Genomic DNA, 27,375 nt, shown 5'->3' on the forward strand with positions numbered 1-27,375 from the left:
AGCTGAAATGGCCAGCTTTTGGCGAATACGCAGCGAGCCTTGCGCATGCACAAAAATCAGGGTACTGCAGTTTTTGCGTCCCACCACAGATGCGGCGTCTACGGATATAGGGCCCATAGTCTCTTAATATAGCAGCTTTTTGACTACAGCAGGTGGATCTGGAATGTATCCCTCGCCGTAAATGGCGGTGGGGGGGAGGGGGTCACTGCAAGAAACTTTATTAGGTACACCAACCTGACATACTGTGAACATCCAGCAGAAATCGGCCGGCCACACGTGTCCGTACTGCCGCTGTGACATCGACGACACAGAGCCCGTCGACGTCGAGCCCTACCAGCCGGAACACAAGGAGGAGGAGGAGAGTGACGATGATGAAGACGACCACGAAGACATTGAGCTGGTGGTGAAGCAAATGGCTGCGCTGAGGAAGACGGTGCGTAGTTATAGTATAGTGTTCATTGAAAAGCATGACAATATCCAGATCTACATTTCTATTAGGAACTTGCAAAAAAAAAGAAAAAGATGTGGCCTTAGATTTCAGCATAAATTGATCATAAAATATGAGCCGATCTTCATCTAAATCAAAGACAACAGACAATCATAGTCTGCTTAAACTAATATCTCGCAAACATTTATGTTTCTGCATTTTTATTGCACAGACCATGAAAAAATTCACAATACAGGGCAGGAAAAGTATGTAAACCCCTAGCCTAGGTGAATGACTTCAGAGTCAGGAGTCAGACCACTTAGAGTCCAAACAATGTGACGAGCGTGGTGGTGTTGGTTAAAGCCAAACTGCTCTATAAAAAACATTCTCAGGCAGCATTGCCTGATGTGAACCGATGCATGCTCTCAGAATGTTCTCAGAAGACTTAGGTTAAGAATTGTTAACTTGCATGAAGGGTTTCAAAAGTACAGTGGTAACTTGACATACAACCATACCAATTTACCAGTTTTTTCAAGTTGCGAGCCATTGCTTAGTTAACCTTTGCTTTGTGTTGTGAGCCAGAATTTGAGGTACAAGCAAGCTTCAGATACACCGCCGCTCGGATTTTTTATGTATTTATTTATTTTTTTAAATGGCGCAATTAAGGTACTGGAATGCCCTGGTATCTAGGCAAGGAGAGCCACAGTCGACGATCCACTTTGAGATGTTCTTTGAAAAGGACAAACAGTCAAGCACACAAATACAAAATGCGAACACTCCCAATGGGCTCACACTGAATATACATATTTCTCAGTTCTAAAGCATTTTCTGTTTTGCCACTGACTCTTTTCTGCTCGTTTGTCCGCCATTGCTTGTTGCGTGTCTGTTTTTGTTCTACAATTGCGACAGTTTTCGCTTTTTGATGAGGATAGGCGGGAAGAGCACAACCTGAGTGTCCATACTGCACTTGCATGAGTTTCACATCCGATTTAGTATAGCCACATACGAAAGAGGCCTGGGTAGGATTTGAAAAAAAAATAAAAATAAATAACATAATTGTACTGTTCACATTGACATGAAAAAATCTGATACATGTCACATATGGGCAAACAAACCCTAAACATTCTGTGCTTTGTGTTCGTCAGACTGCAGCGGGCGGAGTCACTCAGCAATGAATGAAGAGGACGCTGGTGAGCTGGGACATGCCCAAGCTGTTTCTTGTTTACACTCCAACAGGTCAGTTGTTAGCCTTTCAAGACTGGGGAGAAACACAAATGTAATGTTTATTTATATACACAAGGCAGCAACCCATTTAATTTCTCTTTCTGGGTGTAGGCGGAGCAGTGTGACGCTGATCATCTTGTCCAGAATAACATAAAGAAGGCATCTAGGCGATATATTTTGGAATAAATAATTTAAGAAATAAATCATTTAAACTAAATTCAACAATGTGTTCTTGTTGTATGTGTTTGACAGAGAAAGTTGCTCACTTACGCCCCTACTGTACAGGAGTATGTAATACAGTATGTATAAAATTTGAGAATTTCAGTTGCACATAAAATGTGATAAAATTAATAAACATCAAGATTCATTCAATTAAAAATATAAATCAGATATACAATTATATTGTAAACCATGTTAATGCTATAATTTATAATGATATGAAATATTAAATATACATTTTAATTAAGATAAAAAAATTATAAACCATTGTTTTAAATAACAAGGTCCCCCCCCAAACCTGGATTTTTATTCTTTTGAAATTATTGTTGGGTGGGAATAAATTTTTACTTTAAAAAACAGACATTAAAATAGAACATTTGAGAGATTGTGCTGCTAAAAGTAATATTCATGTAAAAAAATGTAAATTCAAGATAATAATAATAATATAGAACTCCATCCATCCTTCGTCAATACCGCTTATCCTGTTCATTGTCGCAGGCTGCTCGAGCCTATCCCGGCCGACTTCGGGCGAAAGGCAGACTACACCTACTAATATAAAAATCACATTTACATAAATAAACGAAATTAATATATATTTAAGATAATCATGAACGAGGCATCTGTGAGTTGCCTGCCTGCTACAACAGCTCCGCTAATTTTGTCGATTTTTTTATACATTTCCACCCTTTATTTTGTCATTGAGTCTTCGTTTTTTGTCGTGTAAACCAGTTTTGGACCATTTTCACTTTCTTTGCCGAAGAGTATCATCGCATGTTGTTGTTTGCGACTTCATTGACATCCTGTTTACAAACAGCTCTGTTACTTTCTCCCCCGTTTTACACCTTTCACCCTTTTTGCGTCGTGCTGGCGCATTGGCACTATTGCAGCGTTTTGGCCTATTGCAGTGTCTGACCCTAACCCATAGTTAGTTACTGAGGGGAGAATATCGGGGCTATTGGACTTCCGTCGTTTGTCTACGATGCTACAACCGCGAGGAGCTTTGGCCTAACGTTATTTATTATTGTATTATTAACATTTCAATTATTGAAATGTATGTGTTATATACAGCACTTTTTTTTTACAGCTGTGGTTAATAATTAAGTGCTCAAGAAATAAAGTTGAGTCATAATAATATTGTCATTATACTTTAAATACATGATATATACACTGTTTAGCCCTGTCTTCTATATAATGAAATGTGAAATAATTTAATTACTGATAAATTATTCTATTTCATTAATTCCAACCAGTTACTTTAAAAAATATAATTTCAAAAAATATATTTTTCTTTTTCTACTGTGCTCCTGTTATTGATATTACAATACCAAAAGCAAAATGTGACGGAAATTTTAATATCTGTACACTATGTGTTTATTTGACTTCATATTTGTGTTGGTAAGTTTTACGATAGGTTCATATTGTATGTCAGGGAGACAATAAGTGAAATGTCAAAATTCAGGAAGAAAAGAAACATATCACATCGTTTGAGAGAGAGCACAATGTTTTTTTTTTGTTTTTTTTTAACCTGTCCTGTTCAGCTGCATGGCCTTGCAGAATGGTGGATCTTTATGCCTTTTGTGCTGGAACAGTTTTGCTTCTGTTTATTTTGAAATGTCTTAATTATTCTGATGTTTATTGAAAATGCAGCCGGACAGAAAAGGGTTTTAGGGGACAGACAGAGTGGACAAGGGGTACGAACCACAGCAGAACAATAGTGAGACTGTATAGATATTTGATCACAAGTAATATTACAACAGTCAAATCAGGTTCCTATTTGTGGATGGGGGGCACCTGGTGAGGACAGGCAATAACCAACAAAGCGAACAAGATGTGAGAATACAGAAAAGGACAGGACAGGATGTGGGAAATGAGCAAGGCAGTGCTACTGACGAGTGGCGTGGTGGGATTCTTATTTTAGTGTCTAAACATCTGTAAGAATGTAAGAACCTGTGAGTTGATATGTTAGTATAACCTGTGTTGTTTTTAGTGGTCCCAGCACAAGCAATTAAAGCCTATAGCATCTCTATCGAACTTATTAGTGAATGAACACCATATCACACGCATGTTAGTCGACTGGTCTACGGAGTTGTTGAGCCGGCACATTGAGGAAGGGTGGGTGACCCTTAGTTCAGGGTGTACCCCGCCTCTCACCCGAAGACAGCTGGGATAGGCTCCAGCACGCCCGCCACCCTTGTGAGGATAAAGCGGTACAAAAAAAATGGATGGATGGATGGATAGAATTACAGGTATTGGTTGAGTATGTTCATTTGGAAGAGCTATACATTTTAAATTGCAAAGCAGACAAAGATTAGGAGAAATTGGAATCCTACAGTTCAAAGCTGAGGAAAGTTTCTGTGTAACTAGTGACCAGAAGCGCTGTAATGGCAAAGAGCATGAAAATAAGTGTCTGGAGCGCTTTCAGTACAATGAGTGCATATGTTTGATTTTGAATAGCAAAATGTATGCATACTATATTGCATAACATACTTTGAACTGGATTAGCTGTTTTTTTTGTCATTGAGAATGTATTTCTACATATTTGTGCCCAGTAATCATTGTCATTAGACACTGAGAGGTCTTTTCTCCCATTTTGTGATTGGTGAGTGTGTTGAATTAGTACTAGTAATTAGATTAATTTGTATACTTTTGAAAGGAGTTTTTGTTTTGTTTCGTGGGAGTAGTTCTACTATTTTCTGAACATAAACACGTAGTTCTAAAGTGTTGACGTGTTGAGAATCTTTTTAGGATTGTTGTTTTGACTTCATCGTATTGAAGGAAGTTCCATCCATCCATTTTCTATACCGCTTCTCCTCACTAGGGTCGCGGGGGTGCTGGAGCCTATCCCAGCTATCTGCGGGCGAGAGGTGGGGGTACACCCTGAACTGGTCGCCAGCCAATCGCAGGGCACATATAAACAAACAACCATTCCCACTCACATTCACACCTACGGGCAATTTAGAGTCTTCAATCAACCTACCCTGCATGTTTTTGGGATGTGGGAGGACACCGGAGTACCCGGAGAAAACCCACGCAGGCACGGATTCATTGCATATTCGTCTGTGAGTTGTTTGATTTTCATCTCCCATTCGCTTTCTAATTTTTGCTCTTGTTTTTTTCTTGTAGGCAGAGTATGAAATGATTTTGCCTCAAATTACAGCTTCCCCTGTTTCCCAAAGTAAGGATGGGGATATCGTTGTGGAATCATTCATATCTAGAAAATCTTTCCATTCCTTCCTTATAAATATATCAAACTCTGGATCTTTCATTAGATAAGTATAAAAGTGCCAGGTTGGAGAAGGTAGCATGTTTGATTCAAGTTTGAGACAGAGAGAAATTGGAGCATGATCGCTGATTATTATTGGATGTATTTTGGAAGTGGTGTTTTGAGCAATTGAGTTATTTGTAAGAAAGTAGAATATGCCAACTACCCTCCTCACAGAGAGTTTATGAATGACCGTGACACCATCAAAGATTCACAAAGACGATCCGAGCTTAATACCTGCGACCAGTCAAGCGAAGCAAGGTCAGAGAGTATCTTTCAAGAATGCTTTATTTGTCATGTCGTCCAGCACTAAAGATGGAACACAAAGTGCTCGACTGATCGTCTCAGATCACTTAATACCTGGCCATGGTGGTCTCTAGCCAGTCGATAAAGATGCAGACCTGGGATAGAGAACAGATAGCGATAAATCTGTGTGACTGACTTCAACACTATTACAGTCAAGTACTGTTAGACCAAGTTTGAAGCGTACCCTAGCGTAGACACCAGGGTGGTACTTCTCTGCACATCCGTAACCCCAGGATACAACACCCTGAAGCTCATTGTTGCACACCACAGGGCCACCAGAGTCACCCTGACGGCACAAAGTTAAATGTTTGACACGAGACTTGATAAGAAGTTCGATACAGTGTGAAATGCTGTATGTTTCCATTGCCGAAAATCAGAAAGGCATTCAATTATGTATTGTACGACTCTGGGTAACAAATGGTATGGTATGGGGTTTGTTGATTTTTCAATGGTTGCAGGAGAAGCCGGATCAGGATTTTACCATTCCATTTGACAATTAGTGGAATCGTGGCTAAAGGCACTCATTTTGACAATAAAATGGATTTGAAATACCTGGCAAGAGTCCTTCCCTCCCTCAAGGTATCCAGCGCAGAACATGGCATTGGTGATCATGCCAGGGTAGGAGTTATTGCAGTCTTTGGTGGACAGGATGGGGATGTCCAAGCACTGCAGCTTGTTCTTGTCAGCGGCTAGAAGATCAATTCAGATGAAACTCCAACTACACTTTAAGTAGGAAATAACATCTGCTTGTTGAAAGCACACGTCCCAAAAGGTTTGCGCTGAAACAATCTGCAACCAAATGCTAAAGTGACTCACTGGAGCTCATGGTGTTGCCCCATCCGGCGACTTTGCACATGGTGCCAGCGGGGGCACAGCTGCTAGGCAGGGCAACAGGCTGCACGTACTGGTTGAGAGTGGCGGGACTGCTCAGCTTGATCAGCATGATGTCATTGTTGATGTTGTAGGAGCTGTAGTTCGGGTGGCGAATGACGCGGGAGGACCTGATGAACTGTTCGTTTCCCTCAGTGATCTTGATGTTGTGCTCGCCGAGACGGACCTCCACGCGGCTGCAGAGAAATTCAGGGTTTAGAAAGGTGACTTGCTGGATGGAAGCGCATTCATCAGATCGGGTGGATGACATACGACTTGTAGCAGTGAGCGGCAGACACGACCCAGTTCTCATTGACGAGGGAGCCTCCACAGAAGTGGTAGCCGGAGTTCAGAGACACCGTATGGGGCTGGGAGTAGGGCGTGCACTCATAGCCACCGACAATCTTGTCGTCCTCCGTGGCAACTGGAAAAACACGTTGGTAGGAACTTCGTAATGGAACAGTTACCTCTTGAAAACATCACTAGGTTCTTATCCCTGATTGATGATCGGGAAATGACCGATCCATCATCAGGTCACTGGCAAATCTGTTCAACTCGAGCCTAGTTGACAAATACGAGCATGTCAGAATGCGAAAGAAATATAGCTGAAGCTGAAAACACCCGGTGTGATTGGAGTGAAGGTGGATTGATTGATATACTGACAACCTAACTCTTCCAGTCTTCGGATCCTCACTTCATTCTCTTGCCAACAATCTCTGTGGCAATATTTACAACAAACTTTTCAAAAAAAAAAAAAAAAAAATGAAATGTTTTTTTTTTTGGTTTTTTAAAATGTATTTATTTATTTTTAAATGGGTGAGTGGTCCTTCACTAAACTTAGATCTCTTCCTCCTTTTCGACTTCCACAGCAGCCTGTTTCGGCAGCAAATTAGTAGGCCTGGAATTACCTCGGCCGTCCCTCAGGTATTGCCAAGTTATGACATTGATTACCTACCGTGTCAACATTAGATCGATCATGATCCACACTACTGACATTATTTAAAAACAGACAAATATATTTATCATGTTGCCTCAGTGTTAAGTTCTGCTCGGCAATCTAATCAATGACATCCTCTATTTTCAAGGCTCGTCAAACTCACAGGCAACTCCGATGAGCAGAACGAAGACCAGACACCTCATGTTTGCTGAGTGATCTTGTTGATGAGAGGACCTCACCCGGAGGCTCAGTTTATAACTGTCGCAGGGAGCACTGCCCTCTTCCATGGTCCATCCTGATTGGTCAGCAGAGAACCAATCACAGGTAGAGGATGTTGGGGTGTTTTGCATCAGCTTTTCCATCCATCCATTTTCTGAGCCGCTTCTCCTCACCAGGGTCGCGGGCGTCCTGGAGCCTATCCCAGCTATCATCGGGCAGGAGGCGGGCTACACCCTGAACTGGTTGCCAGCAGATCGCAAGGCACATAGAAACAAACAACCATTTGCACTCACATTCACAGCTACGGGCACTTTAGAGTTGTCAATCAACCTCCCACGTATGTTTTTGGGATGTGGGAGGAAACCGGAGTGCCCGGAGAAAACCCACGCAAGCACGGGGAGAACATGCAAACTCCACACAGGCGAGGCCGGATTTTAACCCGGGTCATCAGAACTGTGAGGCAGATGTGCTAACCAGTCTTCCTCCGTGATGCCTTGTTATTAACTAATTTAGCATTTTTTGTTAGTCAGTTGGTTCACAAACTCAGCAAGGCTATGGGAACACATTGTTCCCATTGTTGACCATGCAACATGCAAACTCCACACAGGAGAACATGCAAACTCCACACAGGCGGGGCCGGGGATTGAACCCCGGTCCTCAGAACTGTGAGGCAGACGCTCTAACCAGTCGTCCACCGTGCTGCTGCATCAGCTTTTGTTCATTACTAATGTTCTGTCAATGTCAGATTTGAGTGTTGTGGTGATGGGTTGACATATTTCCCCAACAGAACTAAGGGACAGTTAACTTCCCATTCGTTAACTTTTGATGTGTCGGAATTCCGTTGTTCTTCCGGGTTTTTCGAGGCAAAAATGTGTTATTGTTTTATATAGAATTCTTAGTACTGTTTTGTGACACTCCGCCTATGACTAATTTCCTTTGGCACCACAGTGTAAAGATTTTATTTTATACTGTGGTACTCTAATATTAGCACTGAGAGACAAAGAGAAGATCACAGCACTCAGACAAAAATACATGGATATTGCCCAACTGTCACATTTTAAATCATGTGACATTTACACAGTTGTTCTTTTAAATTCAGATTTAGTGCTAACAGACATGGAACTTCAACACATTTTATTTTGTTTTGCTCGAATGCTTGTAGTGAGATAGCGGCTTATCTCACCATGTGGATGGTTCCCAGGATCTTCTACCTCAAGTACCCTTGACAATCTTGAAAAGCTAACAGAGAACAAGGTCATTCCTAAAACACATAGGTAACAGGACTCAACTGAACACAGGTGGCCAAAATGCAGAATGATTTGTTTTCATTAAAAAAAAATCATTACACCAATGAGATGTTGGGGCAAGCCTTACCATTTTGTACAAATCCATCCAAAGTATGTGAACTAAAATTTAAGTATGAGATCTGTTGGTACATTTGGTATCACTGCACAATATAATGAGATCCACTACCAAGCATCCAAAACATATAAAGTATACAAAATATTTTTAATGAAGGGTCTGATCTTAGGTTGTGTTACTTGTTACTTGAAATTGTAGTATCCAGAAAGAGCAAGACAAGTAACAAAACATCACAAACATCATATCAAGTATTATCTACAATCACAGGTAAGAGGTAATAGGTAAAAGAGAACAAGGCTATAATATAAAAAGCTAAAGATGGTTAAATAATTTTGCTCAGATCGGCTATGTGGTCAAATGTTTTTGAGTGGCTGTATTAAAAGACTTAAGACCACAATCAACAGCTGGGCTTGTGAATGGGCCATCTGCAGAAGTCTTGAAGAGCACAATGGCAAGATCATTGACGCAAAAACAAACAAACAAAAAAAAAAATTTAGATACAGATACATTACAAATCCTGACAAACCCGCTAATATGACTTTGTCATAAAAACATGCTACGATTGGTAAGCATGTAGTTCAGCAATAAAAAAAAATCTACCAGGAATCCTGCAGGATTTTCCTTGATCGTGGACATTTCATTACCGCTCTGTCAGCTTTTTCCTCGCAAAGACTATTTCCAGGACTCTAATTGGTCAAACGCAACCTTTGAGGGTGTGTCTAACAAAGAGGCAGGAGTGGCACCTTCCAATATAAACTGAACCTTTGGGTGAAGTCCTCCCATCAACAAGATCACTCAGCAACCATGAGGTGTCTGGTCTTCGTTCTGCTCATCGGAGCTGCCTGTGAGTACAGTGGCAGAAATGACCACAGTAATAGAGCGTTCATTTGATTGATGGGCTTGTTGTTTTTTTCCAGTTGCCACGGAGGATGACAAGATTGTCGGCGGCTATGAGTGCACGCCCTACACCCAGCCCCATGCGGTGTCTCTGAACTCCGGCTACCACTTCTGCGGAGGCTCCCTCGTCAACGAGAACTGGGTCGTGTCCGCCGCTCACTGCTACAAGTCGTACGTAAACCACCCAATCTGATGAATGTGTCTTAATCCCGCGAGTCCTTTTTAAACCCTCAAATGCTTTGCAGCCGGGTGGAGGTGCGTCTTGGCGAGCACCACATCAGGGTCACTGAGGGAAACGAGCAGTTCATCAGGTCCTCCCGCGTCATTCGCCACCCGAACTACAGCTCCTACAACATCGACAATGACATCATGCTGATCAAGTTGAGCAGTCCCGCCACTCTCAATGAGTATGTGAAGCCTGTGGCTCTACCCAGCAGCTGTGCCCCCGCCGGCACCATGTGCAAAGTCGCCGGATGGGGCAACACCATGAGCTCCAGTGAGTCACGTCAAAATGTTTTCGCTCTACTCTTCTCTTCTTGTGTGGGCACATTTAGGCTCTCCTAACTCAGAATTAGAGTAATCTTTAATGGCTAAGTGTAAAACTAGATGGGTAGTGGATCGTTACTGATAGATACCCATAGGTATCTATGGATAGGCTTCTTTGGTCCAAGCTCTACCCTAGTATTTCTTTGATATTTGCCATACTGTAAATAAAAACAAGTTAGCACATCTTAAATCCGAGGTTAGGTGTCAGGAGGTTAATCATTCTCCATGTTATATACCACGTACCAGCCGCTGATGGGGACAAGCTGCAGTGCCTCGACATCCCTATCCTGTCCGATAGGGATTGTGACAACTCCTACCCCGGCATGATCACCGACGCCATGTTCTGCGCCGGATACCTGGAGGGTGGCAAGGACTCCTGCCAGGTACCAAGGGGCAACAGGAACTTCTGTTGTTTTTACACTCTGGGAATTGACGAAAGCGTTAACTGTTCGTATCCTGCCCCCATCAGGGTGACTCCGGTGGCCCCGTGGTGTGCAACGGTGAGCTTCAGGGTGTTGTGTCCTGGGGCTATGGCTGCGCCGAGAAGGATCACCCTGGTGTCTACGCCAAGGTATACCAAGATACAATGGATAAAATGAGTGAATTGATCAATAAGGGATTGGAGTAGACCCCTTAATATTATTGACTAGGACATTTTGGATAGTTCTGTGTCACTTTGTGGAGACAGTTTGGGATAAGCCCCCCTTTGCTTGCTTCGATGTCCATAACTACAACTATCTTAAAAAAACAAAACAATAGAGATCAATTAGAATGGACTTTCAAACACTAGAAAATTCCAAGACACCTTCCAGAATCTTGTGGAAAATGAAGTCAAGATGTTTCAAAGTGGGAAGAATGTCTGCTTCACAATCAGATGGTTCTGGGCTCGAATCTCAGCTCAGGCCTTCCTGTGTGGACTTAGCATGTTCTGACTGATTATGTGTGATTTTTCTGCGGGTACTCTGGCTTCCTCACACATTCCAAAAACAATTATGTAAGGTTCATGGAAGACTAAATTTCCCATAGGTGGAATAGGCTCCAGCTTAACCCCATGACCCCAATTAGGACAAGTGCAATAATGGATGAACGCATGTTTTGAAGTTATTGTAGAACTGTTACAAAGGGGAAACCTACTCCATTTTTTTCTTCCATCTTCACTTCTGGTAAATGTGATGATGCGTTGTAGGGGCTTACAGTAGATGAAATAGATACTTCGAAAATACAGTAGTCCCTTACCCAGCAGACTAACATATTTGTCGATCCACAGGTCTGCCTTTTCAACGACTGGCTGGAGCGCACCATGTCTAGCTATTAAGCTCCTGTGATCACCTGCTGCTCACCATCTTTTTATCTCATGGAATGTTGCAGGGTTTTCCCACAAATGTGAAGAAACCTTCTATTGTAATAAATAAAGGTTCCAATTTGCATTCAGTTTGTGGTGTAATTTCCAAGTTGCGTGTCTTCACTGGAAAAATCCTCAAATGCTTACTAGCGTGAAACTAATATTGATCCTCTATTCATAAAGACGGAACTTGACACGTATCGGGAGCCAAGTCAAGGTCAGAGAGCTGTTTACAACTAAACTTGGCCAAACTGAACCACTCTGTCTCTCTATAAAAGTATCACTTTAAATGAGTACGGATAGGTTTTCCCATCAGTACAATCACAGATGTTTTATTGGTCTGTTCAAATAAAATACCTCATAGAGAACAGTCCAATTGTAACCCCGTCAAAAGGGCTTTGAAGCTGGGATCCTCAAACGTTTTCAACTTAAACTCCAAATTAGATATTTGAAAACAACACTGACATATAAAGGACATAAATTAATGATAAGGAACACAGATATCCATTTATTAGAACATGGATTTGAATGACATCTACCTTAGGCATTTCAAAACTTGGGTCTTCAGCGGTGTTTGACTGGACTGAACCCCACCTTTTAATATGTGTGGCTGGTGGTGCACTTGGTACAGGGGCCTTTGTGAGAGACTGATTTCATTTAATTGACCGCTTAATAAAACCACTATAAAGTCGCAATTTAAGTAACCATCAATACTGTACAAAACACAATATAAAAATATGCAACAGTGCCACATATATCATTTGGAGCAGTTCAGAATCAATATTAATCTAATAACGAGACAAAAGCATAAAACATTTCAATAAACTACATCATACTCACCAGAGATGCGTATTATGAAATGTATTAATGAGCGCAGATCACTACAGATGTGTTTCGCTAGTTCAGCTCGGCAGTATCAAGTTTCGCGTTGACCACCCAATCAGAGGACAGAAAAATGCTGATGTCATCGAAGGCCTGCACTCTGCCCCTGTGAGGAAAAATTTGAAATCTGGTTGGTGAAAGAAACAGTCTTAATGCCAATGTAGTTCAAGTTCGAGTACGACTGATTCTAAAGGCCCTTGGGCACATTAGGTAGACTCGGCAGCACAGAGGCTGAAATCTGTTTAGACTAAAAAAAGAATATATATACTTACATAAAGAGAAAGCAATGTAGCCAAGGAAATGCGACGAAATGAAGGGAATAGACTGTATCGAATAAATTAATACAATTTCAGGAAAAAATATTTTAGTTTAGGTTGTTAGTATTGATCACTGCTTCTAAGAATGTTTAGACCAGCAGAGAAGGCCTTGCTGTGCTCTGACCGCTGACCACATCTTAAAATTCTCATTAGAAATACACAAGCAAACATGACACACACAGACAGCCATGCATTTAGCCAAAAATAATAATCAGAATATGTATGGGGCGGCAGCACGGTGAACTACTGGTTAGCACATCTGCCTCACAGTTCTGAGGACCGGGGTTCAAATCCCGACCCCGCCTGTTTGCATGTTCTCATCGTGCCTGCGTGGGTTTTCTCCGGGCACTCCGGTTCTCTCTCACATCTTAAAAACATGCACGGTAGGTTCATAGAGGACCCTAAATTGCCCGTAGGTGTGAATGTGAGCGCGAATGGTTGTTTGTTTATATGTGCCCTGCGATTGGCTGGCGACCAGTTCAGGGTGTACCTCGCCTCTCGCCCGAAGATAGCTGGGATGGGCTCCGGCACGCTCGCGACCCTAGTGAGTGAAATGGATGAATTAATGAATGTATGGGGGTCACAAATTTGGTGAGATGCCATCAGAAAGGAGGAAGGGTGGAAGGTAGGAAGGAAGAAACAGATGGAGGGATGACAGCTGGAAGGAAGGAAGGAAACAAGGGTGAACAGGAAGGAAGGAAGGAAGGATTAAAGGAAGGAAAGTGCGTAACAAGGCTGGCATAAAAGGAGCGAAACAAACATATTGGAAGGAAACAGTTCCTATGAAAGGAAGAGAATGGAAGCTAGAAGACAAGGAAAGAATGAAGGTTGAAAGGAAGGATGAAAAAGGAATGGAGCGAAATCCCTGACCCTGGTTTGAAACCTTGATTTGTAACCAACTATAAATCTTACCCAGGCAAAAATCCGTTTTGAAAGCCTAAACCTGCCTTTAAACCCTATTTTGAAACCATACTTAGAATTTACGAAATTAAACTGTTTAATAAATGTAATCTTAATAAATGAGTTGTTGTTGTTGTTGTTAATCTAAATTAAAAGTCGTCGAACGATGAGGTTGCTGAGTGTCAATTATCGAACCTTTTCTTTTGTGGGCGGAATCTTCGACTCGTACTTGACATTTCAAGACGGACATATTTTGTCGACGCGCCGCCAATGTAAGACCAACGCAGCCATCCTTCCCTTGTTTACTGACCTCGAGTTTTAAATCTTCTTTAAACTGTCAGACTATTTAAGCAATAAGATGTTTTGAACAAGGCAGTGTTCTCCTTCAAAGGCTCATTTTCATCGAGTTATCCGTACGTGGAAACCCGTGAGCGGACGCCAAGATGCGCCTGACGCTGCAAATGTTGATCTCCCACGGCCGAGTGGCCCGCAGAATTGGGCTGGGTCCCAAGTCCCGCATCGACATGCTGCGGAACATCCTCACCGGACTGGTGCGACATGAGCGGATAGAAACCACCGCGGCCCGGGCAGATGAAGTCCGCTTCTACGCCGAGAAGGTAGAGCTGACGCACGAAACTTGGACCGAGCTCCGCTAGAAGTAATACTAGTCGCGAGCAGATATCAACTAGTGCAGTTCTGCCTCACTAGTAACATGTAATTGTCCTACCAGTATGCTAAAGTTGGGGGCGGGGGGTACTAGTAATGCAGTCGTTTTAATAATGCGCTGAATTGTCGTTATTGTGAGGAGAAAGAGTATACTAGTCCATGGACCCACTCTGTGTACAGTGGGACAAAAAAGTATTTAGTCAGCCACCAATTGTGCAAGTTCTCCCTCTTAAAAAGATGAGAGAGGCCTGTAAATTTCGTCACAGGTATACCTCACCTGTGAGAGACAAAATGAGGGGGGGGGGGGAAAAAAAAAAAAGTCCTGAAAATTACATTGTCTGATTTTTCAAGAATTTCTGAGAAAATTATGGTGGAAAATAAGTATTTGATCAAAAACAAAAGTTCATCTCAATACTTTGTTTTATACCCTCTGTGGGCAATGACAAGAGGTCAAAGGTTTTCTGTAAGTCTTCACACACTTGCTGGTATTTTTGCCCATTCCTCCATGCAGATCTCCTCTCGAGCAGTGTTGTTTTGGGGCTATCGCTGGGCAACACAAATGTGTGTGGGGTGTTTGTAATCTTTTGCATTCAAATAGAAGCACATCAGCATATCAAAAACTTTGACTCATTTTTGATTACTCAATTTATTATTTTAATACACAGGAGTGGACACGCACACTGAAAAAAAATCATGTTTTTTTTTTTTAGGAGAAGAGGGGTAAATTACGTTTACATTTTAATCATGTGCAATCGATGTACGTTCAAAGGACTCTTTTTCAGTGGATGTGCTGGAGTCACGAAGCGATTGTGAGGGCAACAGGCGACATAAATGATCGCCTTGATCAATTAATAGGTGTCCTCACAAACATCAGTGGTTCATTAAATACATCCAGCCATCCATTTTCTGAGCCGCTTCTCCTCACTAGGGTCGCGGGCGTGCTGGAGCCTATCCCAGCTGTCATCGGGCAGGAGGCGGGGTACACCCTGAACTGGTTGCCAGCCAATCGCAGGGCACAGAGAAACAAACAACCATTCGCATTCACAGTCATGCCTACGGGCAATTTAGAGTCTCCAATTAATGCATGTTTTTGGGATGTGGGAGGAAACCGGAGTGCCCGGAGAAAACCCACGCAGGCACGGGGAGAACATGCAAACTCCACACAGGCGGGGCCGGGGATTGAACCCAGGTCCTCAGAACTGTGAGGCTGACGCTCTAACCAGTCGGCCACCGTGCCGCCTCATTAAATACACTGGTTAACAAATGAATTCTGAGTCCTTGCCTCAATTACATTGCTGAAAACAAATGTTGCCGGGCATGTTCATCAGTTCTAATTGTTCATGTCTCTCTGATGTGCAGATTTATGAGAACAGTTTCCCAGCATCACCTCTAAGTGTCGCCAAAGCACCAAAAGCTGCAGAAACGTGCGTATGCCAGCCATGCAGTTGGCGTGAGGCACCGCACATTTCCAGGGTCATGTCACTCTTGATACATCTGAACTTTGCCGTGAAAAAGAACGGACGCCACGTTTTTGTGCGTACGCACCTTTTGTACATGAGGCCCCAGGACCTTGAAATGCTTCTTATGAAGCAACTTCTTTGTTGCCCGGGTGGTGTGTTTGCCCAGCCACGTTTCATCTTCAATGCCCTTGCTGATGGAAGGAGGGTTTTCGCTCAAAATCTCACGATACCCATCCATTATTTCCTTATCCCATTCAGAAGGGCCTGGACATGTACTGGCTTCAGCAGGGGGACACGTCTGGCACTGCAGGATTTGATTCCCTGGCGGTGCAGTGTGTTACTGATGGTAGCCTTTGTTACTTTGGTCCCAGTTCTCTGCAGGTCATTCACTAGGCCCCCCCCCTTGTGGTTCTGGGATTTTTGCTCACCGTTCTTGTGATCCTTTTGACTCCACGGGGTGAGCTCTTAGGCGGAGCCCCAGATCGAGGGAGGTTATCAGTGGTCTTGTATGTCTTCCATTTTCTAATAATTGCTCCCACAGTTGATTTCTTCACACCAAGCTGCTTACCTATTGCAGGTCTACAATTTTGTTTCTGGTTTCCTTTGACAGCTCTTTGGTCTTGGCCATCGTGGAGTTTGGAGTGTGACGGTTTGAGGTTGTGGACAGGTGTACTTTATACTGATAACGAGTTCAAACAGGTGCCATTAATACAGGTAACGAGTGGAGGACAGAGGAGCCTCTTAAAGAAGAAGTTACAGGTCTGTGAAATCTTTCTTCTTTGTAGGTGACCAAATACTTATTTTCCACCGGATTTTTTTTCCTTCTCATTTTGTCTCTCATAGGTGAGGTATACCTATGCAGAAAATTACAGGTCTCTTCATACATGCAAATCAGTCGCCTTTTTGAACTCAAAATAGGCCATTTCCGTGAATCGTACAGATCCGATGAGTTTTTCTGGGGGGGGGGAATTTGAAATACACTATAGTAAATAAAAATTAAATGTATGACATATTACAATTAATTAAAATAAATTATACTGTCAGATATAGTAAAGACAAAATATACGCATTAGCAAAATACATTTAAATAGAATATTTTTTTAAATACAATAAAAACAAATAGGTTTTAATATAGAATGTTTTTTTCCAATTGCACCCACAGAAATTTCTGTTTGTTATTGTTTCTTGTAGCTGATCAACTACGCTAAGAAAGGCGACACGGACGAGAAGGCGATGAAGATGGCAACTTTTTGGTTGACGGTGCGTGTGCACATCTAACTTCTTTTTGTACTCAAGTACAGATACTAGGCAGGCCATTAATTTCTTTTATTGATAAATTCCAATGTATTTATTTATTTTTGACCAATGTATCCTTACTAACATTTGGACCGCTGCAGGAGAAGGACCTGGTCCCAAAGCTGTTCAAGGTGCTGGGCCCGCGGTTCGAGACCCAGTCGGAGGGCTACACGCGTACGGCCCGCATCCCCAACCGACAGAACCTTGACCGAGCCGAGATGGCGGTGCTGGAGTACAAAGGCAACCCGTTCCCACCTCTCTACCCGGTCAAGAAACACAACCCGCTGACCCTCATCAACCTGCTGCTCAGAGGCTACCGGGAGGACAAGGCCAACTCCACACCCCTCACAGCCAAGTCATCAAGCTCTGGATAAATACTTCAACTGATCCCCCCCATTTCTTGGGTGAATCTTGTTGAACAGAAGATGTTTCTGTCATTAAAGAAAAATTAGTCAAGTCTGTGTGTGTGTGTGTGGGGGGGGGAGGGGGCTTTCCTTTCATGTGAAGCAGTAAGAAAAAAAGGTTTGTGGGTCATTTTAGTTGAAAACTTTGCTTTTTCCCCGTCCCTTTCATGATGTGGTGATGAACTTTTTGAAATTGTGTTGATAAAAGTAGAATTCTAAATTTAAGTGAGTTTTCAAAGGCAGAATATTCTCATTGTCTCTAGGAAAAAAAGTCCCCCCACCTGGAAAAATACATTTTTGGGTCCTATAGGCAGTGGCAAGAACATTTTTCACTTTGATTAAAACCTGACTAAAAATAGCTAGTCAAAGTCCCAAAGTTCTCATTAAACAATGAAAAATTTTAATCCATTTTCACATTTGGCTTAAAAAAAAAAACAATACATATTTTAGGTTTTCTGGGGGGGTGGTATAAACATTGCATTTGCTCTTTTCTGTCTCTTCAAGGCAGCAGTAAATAATGCGCGAACACAGATAAGGCCTATAGTAAAACATTTTTATTCTTATTTTGGCAAAAAGTGAATCATATCTACAGCATATTTGACACCATTAAAATGCATTTGAACAGTGCTTCCTTCAGTGCTGTGTGCTCTTAACCAGAGATGCTTTAATTAAAAAAAAAAAAGCTGTGCTCTTCTTTGTCATGTGTACATAATTCACCTTGTGGTCCAGTTCAACCCTCCACTTTGTGTGTTTAAATCCAGAAGCAGTGATCTGGTTTCTAACTCGTAGCAACAGAACAATGCAGCAACAATTGACAAAATGGTGGACACACCAAATACTGTATACGCCAGACATGTAATCAGAGGCAACCATGATATAACTGTTCCTTCAAGTATCACTCTGACTTAATGCACTCACACACTGTGGATTAAAAGCTCGGGGTGAGACAAAAAATAAATAAAATCAGTACAGTGTTCCCCCACTATATCGCAGAGCTTTAAGATGTCGTTTTTTATGGAGTTTTTACAGTTTGCAAGCAAATTTGAGATTAGAGTTGCGCGCCTTCATTGTAGTAACACATTGTGCCGCAAAATGCTGTAGTATGTGTTGCTGCTCAGCGTGAGTAAATTAGCAGTTGTTTGCATGTTTGTAATTAATGTCACATCCATGCTAATTTCCTTGAGCCCATGTATGTGGTTTCACATTATATGTTAGCATTAAGCTAATAGACTTACGTTAGACGAGATTATATGGTTTGGTTGAACATTTTGATATTGATTTTGTTTAATACACTTCTTTTTTGTGTCAGTTTTGCAGTAAACGTCAACCGGGAGTGACAAGTATAAAGCTTGAGCAAGCACGCTTTGCCTTTTATGTGGAGAGTCTTCTATGTTTCCTCAAAGTGATGTTATACGAGCTTGACAGCAAGAGAATGAGAATAACGGCTAAAGAATACTTTTTCTGTGTGTTTTAATGTGCAATTGTGTTACAAGCATGTCTGTGGATTAAACTAAAAAACGTTTTGTTTTTTTTAAATTTAACCTATAGCACGTGGGTCTGGAATGTATCCCCGTGATAAACAGGGGTTCACTGTATTATGAAAACTTACAATAAAAAGTCACAATCTTATGAGAATGAAATCGTAATTTTGCAAGAATAATGTCAAAATAGGAGAAAAAAAGTTGTTCGACAATAAAAACAACACAAATTGTATTAAGAACCTGTGTTCAACCTCACTTGGACATGGTTAGAGCATGACAGAACCTGATGTTGATGTATCCACATCAATGCCGTACTTTTGCCTTTTCCCCCTCCTTTTCATTATTATTTTCTAGTCATATATATATATATATATATATATATATATATATATATATTTGTTTTTTTTTTTAAAGCAGAAGCTGGTGGTACAATCAACACCATGACGGGGTCGTATTTACATGTGTACTCTTATAGCATGTGCATAACATTGCAGCAAGGTGACATCACAAATAAACGAGACCAGGAACATTAAAGTGCTCCATGCAGGACACAAAATGTACACTTGTTGCTTTTTTCACACACTGCTGTAGATTGATGTTAAACCGGAAATTCAAACGTTCACACACGCAAAAGGGCTGTTTTTAGATGACGTCAGCTCCTCCACGGGGTTAGCTGTGTCACGCTAAATACATTCAAAACCCTTTTTTTAACACTTAAAGCAATATCCTCAAGGCTGTACATGTTAAATGATGTTTCTTCTTTGTCTTATTTAACTAGATCTAAAATCAAAATGTAATTTGATTTGAGCTCACTGGTTCAGAAGCTACAATACGAAGAACTTGCTAGAATTAGCGGCCGCGACTGTCCAGAGAATTGAGTCGTTCTAAGCACACACAAAAAAAGCAACGGTAATTTTGTGGGGGGATTATCTTTCCTTTGGGAATTAGGGGATCCTTGGGTCTAACAAACGACAGATTGTTAACTAGTTAACGGGAGGATAAATGTGATTTGTTAGCTTTGAGCTTTAATCTGTTACCGACGGATCATTTGGCTGGAGAACCACGATGAAACCAAAAGGTCGTAATTTTACGATTAAAAAGATAAGATTTTGCGAGAAAAACAACAAATATACAAGAACAACTAAAAGTGAAATTTGATCTTTTAAGAGAAATTGTCATATTACGAAAGTGAAAAGTCATCATAAGAATAGGGTTGCAATATTATGACAAAGTCGCAATTTACATAAGTCGTCAAGTTACGAGGATAAATTGTCACGCTACAAGTTGTCATTTAAAAAAAAAAAAAAAAAAAAGTTGTAATATTACAAAAAAAAAATTTTTTTTACTCTCAATAAGTCCCGGTTTTCTGAAAAAAAACCCAACTGTATTTTTACAATTACAATATTGAACTCTTACAATAAAATCTATTTTAAGATTAAATCACTATTTGAGATTAAAACAAAATCACCCCCCCCAAAAAAAAGTGGATTTGTAAAAATCAATATTCATACTTTGGTAAAAAGGTGAAAACCCTTTCACAAACGAGTCCTAATTTTATGATAAAATTGTAATGTAAGAAGAATAAACTTAGATCAAAAGAATTAAAAAATCTAGGTGGAAAAGTCGCAAATATTTCAAGAAAGCCAATTTATGAGGATACGTTTTCATATTAGATACTGTATAACAAGTAAAAGTCATCATTTTCCGAGAATAAAGTCGTAATATTACAAAAAGTCATTATTTTACGACAAATAAGTTGCAGTCTTGAGAGAGTTGCTGTTTCACGGGAAAAATAATATTGATAGATAAATTGTCAAATTACAAGTCGTCATGTTGTAATATTACAAGAAAAGTCATACATTTTCAATGTCACAATTTTCCTCATATAATTTGGAATTTTATGAGGAAAAGTCACATTTTGAGTAAAAAGTCGTGATTTGACAAAAGTTAAATAAAGTTGCAATTTTACCAACAATTTTGATTTTTTAGAGAAAAGTGGCAATTTTCCCAGAAATTTAGTAAGAAAAATTTACAAGGATAAATTGTCCTACAATGAGTGAAAACCCATTTTCAATAATAAAGTAATTGTATGAGAACAAATAATTTGTCAATTTACAAGAATAAGTTATCATACAACAGATGCAATCTTTCAAGAATGTCGCTATTTTAATAGGAAAAAAGTCCATTTGTGAAGATAATTTGTCAAATGAGTCATTTTCTTAAAATATTTTTACGCTAGAGATGTCGCAATTTCCGTAGAAAGTAGGAATTTTATGAGAGTCAGTATTTAAGACTAAAGTCGTAATATTATGACAGGTTGCGCTAATGCGATTATTTTGAATGCTTAAGTAAGCAGTAAGTGTAAAATGTCCTAGAGCTGTTTGGCATGAGTACATTCACCACCATTTAATTTAGCCGACATAAACTACTACTGTGGGCCAAAAGGTTTGGGTAGAACACTGAAGCCTATTGTGTGTATTAAGAAAAAGTTGTATGTTTAATACACACTATAAGCTCATACTCTATATAGACAACGGGAATGGGAAATACAGTACAAACATGCATTTTTTTAACAAATACCAGAAGAGACGTTTTACATTTACACCATAACACTAATCCCGGAATAACCAGTTATGATGAAAGCGTAGAAGAATGCAGTGGTACCTTAATTTACGACATTTTTTGCTTTGTGCTAAATTTAACGACTGAGCAAGTGTCACAACATCTGCCAGGCATCCCATAATTTGAAATACGAGTAAATTGACTTACAAGCTCAGTCACAGAACGAATTAAACGCTGAAGCAGGGATGTGTGAGTACCGACAGCAGGTACCAGTATTGGGCTGATGAGATATTAGGTACTCGTTACCAGCCACTGATACTGAAGCAAAAAATCAATCAATCAATAAATCTGACATCAATTAAGTCCTCCTTGCCAGTAGTTGACGCTACAATGGGGTTGTTCGACACTACGGCGAGTCATTGTTTGCGTCAGAAAGAAAAGTCTTTGTTCACAATTATCTGCCAGTGAGTTCACTGAAATTGTATGAATTAAAAAAAAAATAGTGGCGGATTGGTGAGTACTCAAGTGTGAATATTCGTACTTGTCTGAAAAAAAAAGTGGTATCCAGGGCCCCTAATCTTAAATCAAGGGACCACTGTAGAAATTAATAAAATTCATAATCCACATAAATATCTGGGTTTCTTTCTATCAAAATGTGTTAAAAAAAAATTAATTAAATGAAGAAAAACAAATTGAATTATGAAAATAAAATTTCAATGTAAAAGATTACATAAAAAAAAAAACAAGTGAAATGTGATGGCATTATCTTTGATGGTCACAAATAGAATGTAAGTATTAATAATGCAGAAAATAAAAATGATAGCAAGCGGGAGATATGTCAAGCTATTTACAATCATGAAAAAAAAGATTTAGGTGGATTTTTGTCTTTTTTTTCCCCCGCATGATGCTCAGAGATCCATCTATTGGTCAAATATTTATTGTTTCTCAAGTAACAACCTCTTTCGTGTGCACCATTTCCATAATGTCCTTATTTTGTACTCACTCTGTTCTCAAGCCCGTATCACGCCTTTGACCCGAACCCTCCGCCGCCGCCGCCGCCTCCTCCTGCTATGCCACCGCCGCCACTCTGCATGCTGAAGTACTCGGTGAAAGACGGGAGTCGTACGGGCAGCGGGGGTGAGCGTGCGGTGGCGGCTGGGCGTGGCGGTATGGGGGGCGGGAGCGGCGGCAAAATGGACACCAGGTCGTCGACGGCGGCCGAGGTGGTGATGATCTTCTGCTCGCTGTTCCTCGGCACATCTGGGACTTTGCGCGGCACCGTTTCCTCCACCGTCTTTACGGGATCCTGAAGTCATTTGATGATTAAAAAGTCAAAAGTTTATGTGAAGAAGTCATAATTGTGCGATAAAGTCATCACTTTACGACAAAGATGAGCATAAAATGGTTTATTTTTTTTTAGAAAAAGGCATCATTCTGGGAGCAAATTTAATAATTTGATGTGTATGTATGGAGAGAAATTTTAATACTACAAAAAAAGTTAACGATTAAAAATTGCAATCTTCAGAGAAACTTAACCTTTTAAGAGTAGGCAAATTATGAGGATAAGTTGTTATATTACGAGCAAAGTCATTATTTTCCAAGAATAAAGTTGAAGCACAGTATTACGATTAAAGTACTTACTTTCACAATAAAAGTCACAATTTAGGAGCAAAAGTCATACATTTAAGTAAGTTTTACGAGAAAGTCCTAACATTATGCAAAAAAATTGCGATCTTTAGCAAAAGTCGCAATTCTAAGAGGAAAAGTAGTCCATTTACGAAGCTAAGGTGTTCATTGCTAAGAGTAAAGTTGTAGTAGTTCGAAAAAGTCAATGTTACGGTATACATTGCTGTTTTCCATGAAAAAGTTTTCATTTTACAAGTAAATAGATGTCATTTTCCAAGAATAAAGTAGTTGTATTTAAAAAAAAAAGTCTCGCTATTACAATAAAAGTGGTAATTTTCAGAAAAAAGGGACAATTTCTGTCACAATTTTTAGAAGCAAAAGTTGTCATCTTACATGAATGAAAGTGAAATTCTAAACTACTAAAAAGGTCATAATTTTACAATTAAAAAAAATTCAATCTTTAGAGGAAGTCACAATTGTACGAGGAAAAAGTAATCAATTTACAACAACGACAGTAAAGTTGAATTACGAAAAAGTCAAAATTGTCATATTGGATCATATAGTTGTCATATTAGACTAAAATGAAGAATATTTTAGGTCTTAATTTTATGATAAAATTGGCAATTTTTTAAAGAATAAGTGGCAATTCTTTTGACTCAACTTAATTTTAGGAACAAAAAGTCCTAATTTTACAAAAATGTACGTTAGTGAAAGTTTGAACTATGAAAAGTCATTATTTTACAATTTAAAACATGGCAATCTGCAAAGAACGTTGCAATTCTACAAGAAAAAAAATGTGCAATTTCACGAGAATAACATGAAAAGAAAATCACACATTCTATGAAAAAGTCATTCCCCAGCATCTTGTGTGAATCCCTCCGCTAAAGATGGTTCCGGTATGGCTTTGATGTTTTCTCCCCTGGCCCGACTTACAGACTGGATGGAGAAGAGCTCCGTGAAGTTAGGCTGGGAGTCTCCCAGGAAGGAGCTGTTCCCGTAAGCGTGGTGAGGGAAGCTCTCGCCGCCCTCGCCTCCTTTGGGACTGGACAGCAGGATCCCGATCTGAGACGTGCGGACGTGGTACGGGAAGTTCTTGTTGGCCGCCGACGGTCGCGTTATCACCTGCCAAAACAGAAGAAAAGGAGCAAAATTCACTTCAACTGTCATTAGCAATTTGTTTACGTCTCATTAACTTTGATGTCGAGTGAAACTGGAGTTCAGAACGAAACAGTAAGACAAACAGGCTTCGGTAGGTGCTGCTGTAATGGTTAGCAAAAGCATTCAAATGGGCTCAGCCGTTAACTCTTTCATGTCCAATCCAAGTTTTTCATGATGACAGGTGTTTATTTGTACAAATAAATTGTTTTAAGAGTTCACACTTGAGGCTGATTACAGTGTGAGCTGCTCTTTTGGTTAGCAACAGAGTTTAAAGGGACTCCGGAGTTTTGATGTCCGTGTCAAAACGAGATAATGAGTTGCTCCTTGGTGGGAAAAGGCAGGAGTTTATTAGTGCAAATGCATTTCTTTGTAATACTCCACACTTGAGACTGATAAGTAGGTCCAGCAGTTTTGATTAGCAACAGAGTCCAAATGGCCGAAGACACTGTTGTCCAAAGTCTGGCCCGGGTGCCCACTGCACGTGTATTCAAATAATAAAATCAAAAACATGGCCTCCTCTGAAAGTTATGAGAAAAAGTTAAAATGTTACAAGAAACCACACTTTTTATTTTAAATGATTGATAAAAAAATTATTCAAATTGTGTTAGATGACTTTATATTGTAAAAAAAAAAGTTAATATCACAATAGTTATATTATATTTTTCAGTTCAATTACCATATTGCGCCTTTTAATACGGTGCGCCTTATGGTTGTGAAATTACGGTATAAATGATGCTGGCTATTTTTAGCTAAAAAAAAATTTTTTTAAAGTGAAGTTACGGTAAATGTTACCGGACATCACGTATTTTATGTATTTTCAATCGTTAAAAAATGTAACAGAAATTTGTCACACAATATTTGAATTTGAAAATTAAAAAAAATAATGTTACATTATATCACAATAGCGGCACGGTGGACGACTGGTTAGAGCGTCTGCCTCACAGTTCTGAGGAGCGGGATTCAATCCCCGACCCCGCCTGTGTGGAGTTTGCATGTTCTCCCCGTGCCTGCGTGGGTTTTCTCCGGGGACTCCGGTTTCCTCCCACATCCCAAAAACATGCATGCATTGGAGACTCTAAATTGCCCGTAGGTGTGAATGTGAGTGTGAATGGTTGTTTGTTTGTTTGTATGTGCCCTGCGATTGGCTGGCAACCAGTTCAGGGTGTACCCCGCCTCCTGCCCGATGACAGCTGGGATAGGCTCCAGCACGCCCGCGACCCTAGTGAGGAGAAGCGGCTCAGAAAGATGGACGGAAGATCAAGTGGCCCTCCGCCTCCTTCCATTTTCCTGTATGTGGCCCTCAGTGGAAAAAGTTTGGACTTTCTTGGGCTAAGCAGTCAACACTTTAATGTCAGTGTGTGAACATGATAATTAGTGATTACTCAATGGGAAATTGGAGGTGTCTATTTGAGGGAGGCATTTACTTGTACAAATGCCTTTTTGATATGAGTCCAGCTGTCAACTCTTTAAAGTCTGTGTGTGACCCAGATACAGTAATTAGTTACTACCCGGTGGGAAAAGGGAGACCTCTATCTGAGGGGGAGGCGTTTAATTTTCCGTGCATCAAAGGTACAAACCAGGAAGACGATGTGGGCGTAGAGGTGGATGCCCAGCTGAATGCCGTTGACGATCTTCTCTCGAGCCCAACGGGGGATGCCAAAGTTGGCGATGAGAGCCATCACGGGCACGGCGAAGAACCTAAAAATAAGATGAAATGCTATCACAATAAAATTGAATCAAAATGCAATATTTGTCATATGAAAAGACATAGAATGAAATAGCTTTGTTTGCGAAGAGCTGAGAGGGAGAGGTCAAGTCTCACATGCCAAAGCAGTAAATAAAAGAAAAAGAAACATTTTAAAACGCAATCTGATTAGAAATTTTGGGCACGTTGATATTCTGTTCTTTTCAAATGTTTGGCCTATTTTGTACTCTTATTCTAACATGTTCTAAATAAATCTGCTGTACATTCATTCATGATGCATTAATCCTTCTTTTTATTTTTTGTCAACAGTAATTAACCTAAATGATAAAAACCAAAAAGCTTCTTAAAACATTGTCTGTGCATTTAAATATAATTTTTAAAATTGTATTTGAGGTGTTATGATGGGTACAGATTATAAAAATTTTCATTATGCCCTATTGTTCCCAGGCTTATTATTAAAATACAATGATTTTTTTTCCTTGGATCATGTACAGAATGTGTAGCGGGCCAGCTTAAAACAACTGTAAATCCCCTTGACAATTAAAAGTACATTTCTACAGAGGTTCATGAATAATTCACTGAGAAGGTTCTTCCCGCTGATGAATCGTAGATATTTCCCCGGTGGGCCGAGGACTCACCATAGCGTGTAGGTGGTGAAGAAAGGGACGTAAAAGGGTTGCTTTTCAGGGTAGTGCTTGAGCGAGACCAGCACGGCATAGCAGAACCACACGTAGGCCAAAAGCTGCAGGCCCATCAGCCCGTAGCCCGCCGGGCTGTCGTAGGCATACAGAACCTCGCCTGGATCGAAGAACTGAAAACACATTTCGACATGTTTCATTGTGACATCGACACGTTCCTCCTCGGTTGTCCTTACACACACATTGAGGTCGTGGGCCGCTACCAGATTGCATTTCAGGTTCCGGCGGACGTCCGGTGTGACCGGGTTACCTGCTGCTACATAATGCATTGGGCCGACAGCTCGCCTCGTAGGCCTGTTTCGCTCGGATCCCGACAAAGTTGAGCGTCCACTCGAGCGGAGCCTGTTGAATTCCGAGATGCGCTCGTGAGGCTCGAGCGTAACCCAGTTTGGCTTATTTTTAGCGGGAGCTCCCCTGAGTGTAGAGCTCATCATCACTATAGGCTGCGTGGTTTTAGACCGGGTATATATAGCCACAACGCTTCCACACTGTACATCAAATTGGTGCTTTATCTACACGAAGCAGGCTGTTATTAATTCATCATATGCTCGTGTGCTGTACATCACACACGGAATGTGGGGACGCCGCATAATTAAATGAGAGTGAGGA

At 40.6% G+C, this 27,375-nt stretch overlaps 5 protein-coding genes across 9 annotated transcripts in view; 3 read left to right on the top strand and 2 right to left on the bottom strand.

Annotated features, from left to right (window-relative positions):
- The window catches only part of cblc (Cbl proto-oncogene C, E3 ubiquitin protein ligase), a 16,540-nt gene extending 9,008 nt beyond the window's left edge, over nucleotides 1–7,532 (top strand). The window contains exons 8-12 of one of the 5 annotated variants that reach the window (XM_061775649.1): nucleotides 257–433; nucleotides 1,573–1,663; nucleotides 4,994–5,045; nucleotides 7,178–7,232; nucleotides 7,394–7,529. In XM_061775649.1, coding sequence (XP_061631633.1) covers nucleotides 257–433; nucleotides 1,573–1,602 — 207 coding nt within the window. In that variant the 3' untranslated portion in view covers nucleotides 1,603–1,663; nucleotides 4,994–5,045; nucleotides 7,178–7,232; nucleotides 7,394–7,529. Of the gene's footprint in view, nucleotides 1–256; nucleotides 434–1,572; nucleotides 1,664–1,762; nucleotides 3,532–4,993; nucleotides 5,046–7,177; nucleotides 7,233–7,393 lie in introns of those variants that run through there. The other 4 variants (XM_061775647.1, XM_061775648.1, XM_061775651.1 and 1 more) reach the window with 4 other exon arrangements.
- LOC133479119 (trypsin-2) lies at nucleotides 5,403–7,535 on the bottom strand. The gene is made up of 6 exons (XM_061775652.1): nucleotides 7,409–7,535; nucleotides 6,582–6,732; nucleotides 6,255–6,505; nucleotides 5,991–6,127; nucleotides 5,623–5,724; nucleotides 5,403–5,533 (listed from the first exon to the last, which is right to left on the bottom strand). The coding sequence occupies exons 1-6, from the start codon at nucleotides 7,530–7,532 to the stop codon at nucleotides 5,486–5,488; spliced, it is 813 nt and encodes a 270-aa protein (XP_061631636.1). The 5' UTR covers nucleotides 7,533–7,535; the 3' UTR covers nucleotides 5,403–5,485.
- A 1,975-nt stretch (nucleotides 7,536–9,510) lies between these two features.
- On the top strand, nucleotides 9,511–11,700 carry LOC133479120 (trypsin-1). Its single transcript, XM_061775653.1, has 6 exons — nucleotides 9,511–9,670; nucleotides 9,744–9,894; nucleotides 9,969–10,219; nucleotides 10,516–10,652; nucleotides 10,739–10,840; nucleotides 11,537–11,700. The coding sequence occupies exons 1-6, from the start codon at nucleotides 9,631–9,633 to the stop codon at nucleotides 11,582–11,584; spliced, it is 729 nt and encodes a 242-aa protein (XP_061631637.1). The 5' UTR covers nucleotides 9,511–9,630; the 3' UTR covers nucleotides 11,585–11,700.
- Nucleotides 11,701–13,953: 2,253 nt separating this feature from the next.
- mrpl17 (mitochondrial ribosomal protein L17) lies at nucleotides 13,954–17,588 on the top strand. The gene is made up of 3 exons (XM_061775654.1): nucleotides 13,954–14,327; nucleotides 17,028–17,096; nucleotides 17,234–17,588. The coding sequence occupies exons 1-3, from the start codon at nucleotides 14,154–14,156 to the stop codon at nucleotides 17,504–17,506; spliced, it is 516 nt and encodes a 171-aa protein (XP_061631638.1). The 5' UTR covers nucleotides 13,954–14,153; the 3' UTR covers nucleotides 17,507–17,588.
- A 487-nt stretch (nucleotides 17,589–18,075) lies between these two features.
- Nucleotides 18,076–27,375, bottom strand: part of tmem145 (transmembrane protein 145) — a 47,756-nt gene continuing 38,456 nt past the window's right edge. Inside the window, exons 12-15 of the mRNA XM_061775656.1 lie at nucleotides 26,707–26,879; nucleotides 25,941–26,061; nucleotides 24,139–24,327; nucleotides 18,076–22,885 (exon numbers count right to left, since the gene is read on the bottom strand). Of these exons, the coding sequence (XP_061631640.1) occupies nucleotides 22,601–22,885; nucleotides 24,139–24,327; nucleotides 25,941–26,061; nucleotides 26,707–26,879 (768 nt within the window). The 3' untranslated portion in view covers nucleotides 18,076–22,600. The remainder of the gene's footprint in view (nucleotides 22,886–24,138; nucleotides 24,328–25,940; nucleotides 26,062–26,706; nucleotides 26,880–27,375) is intronic.

This window comes from Phyllopteryx taeniolatus, chromosome 6, assembly GCF_024500385.1.
Source record: "Phyllopteryx taeniolatus isolate TA_2022b chromosome 6, UOR_Ptae_1.2, whole genome shotgun sequence".
NCBI lineage: Eukaryota > Metazoa > Chordata > Actinopteri > Syngnathiformes > Syngnathidae > Phyllopteryx > Phyllopteryx taeniolatus.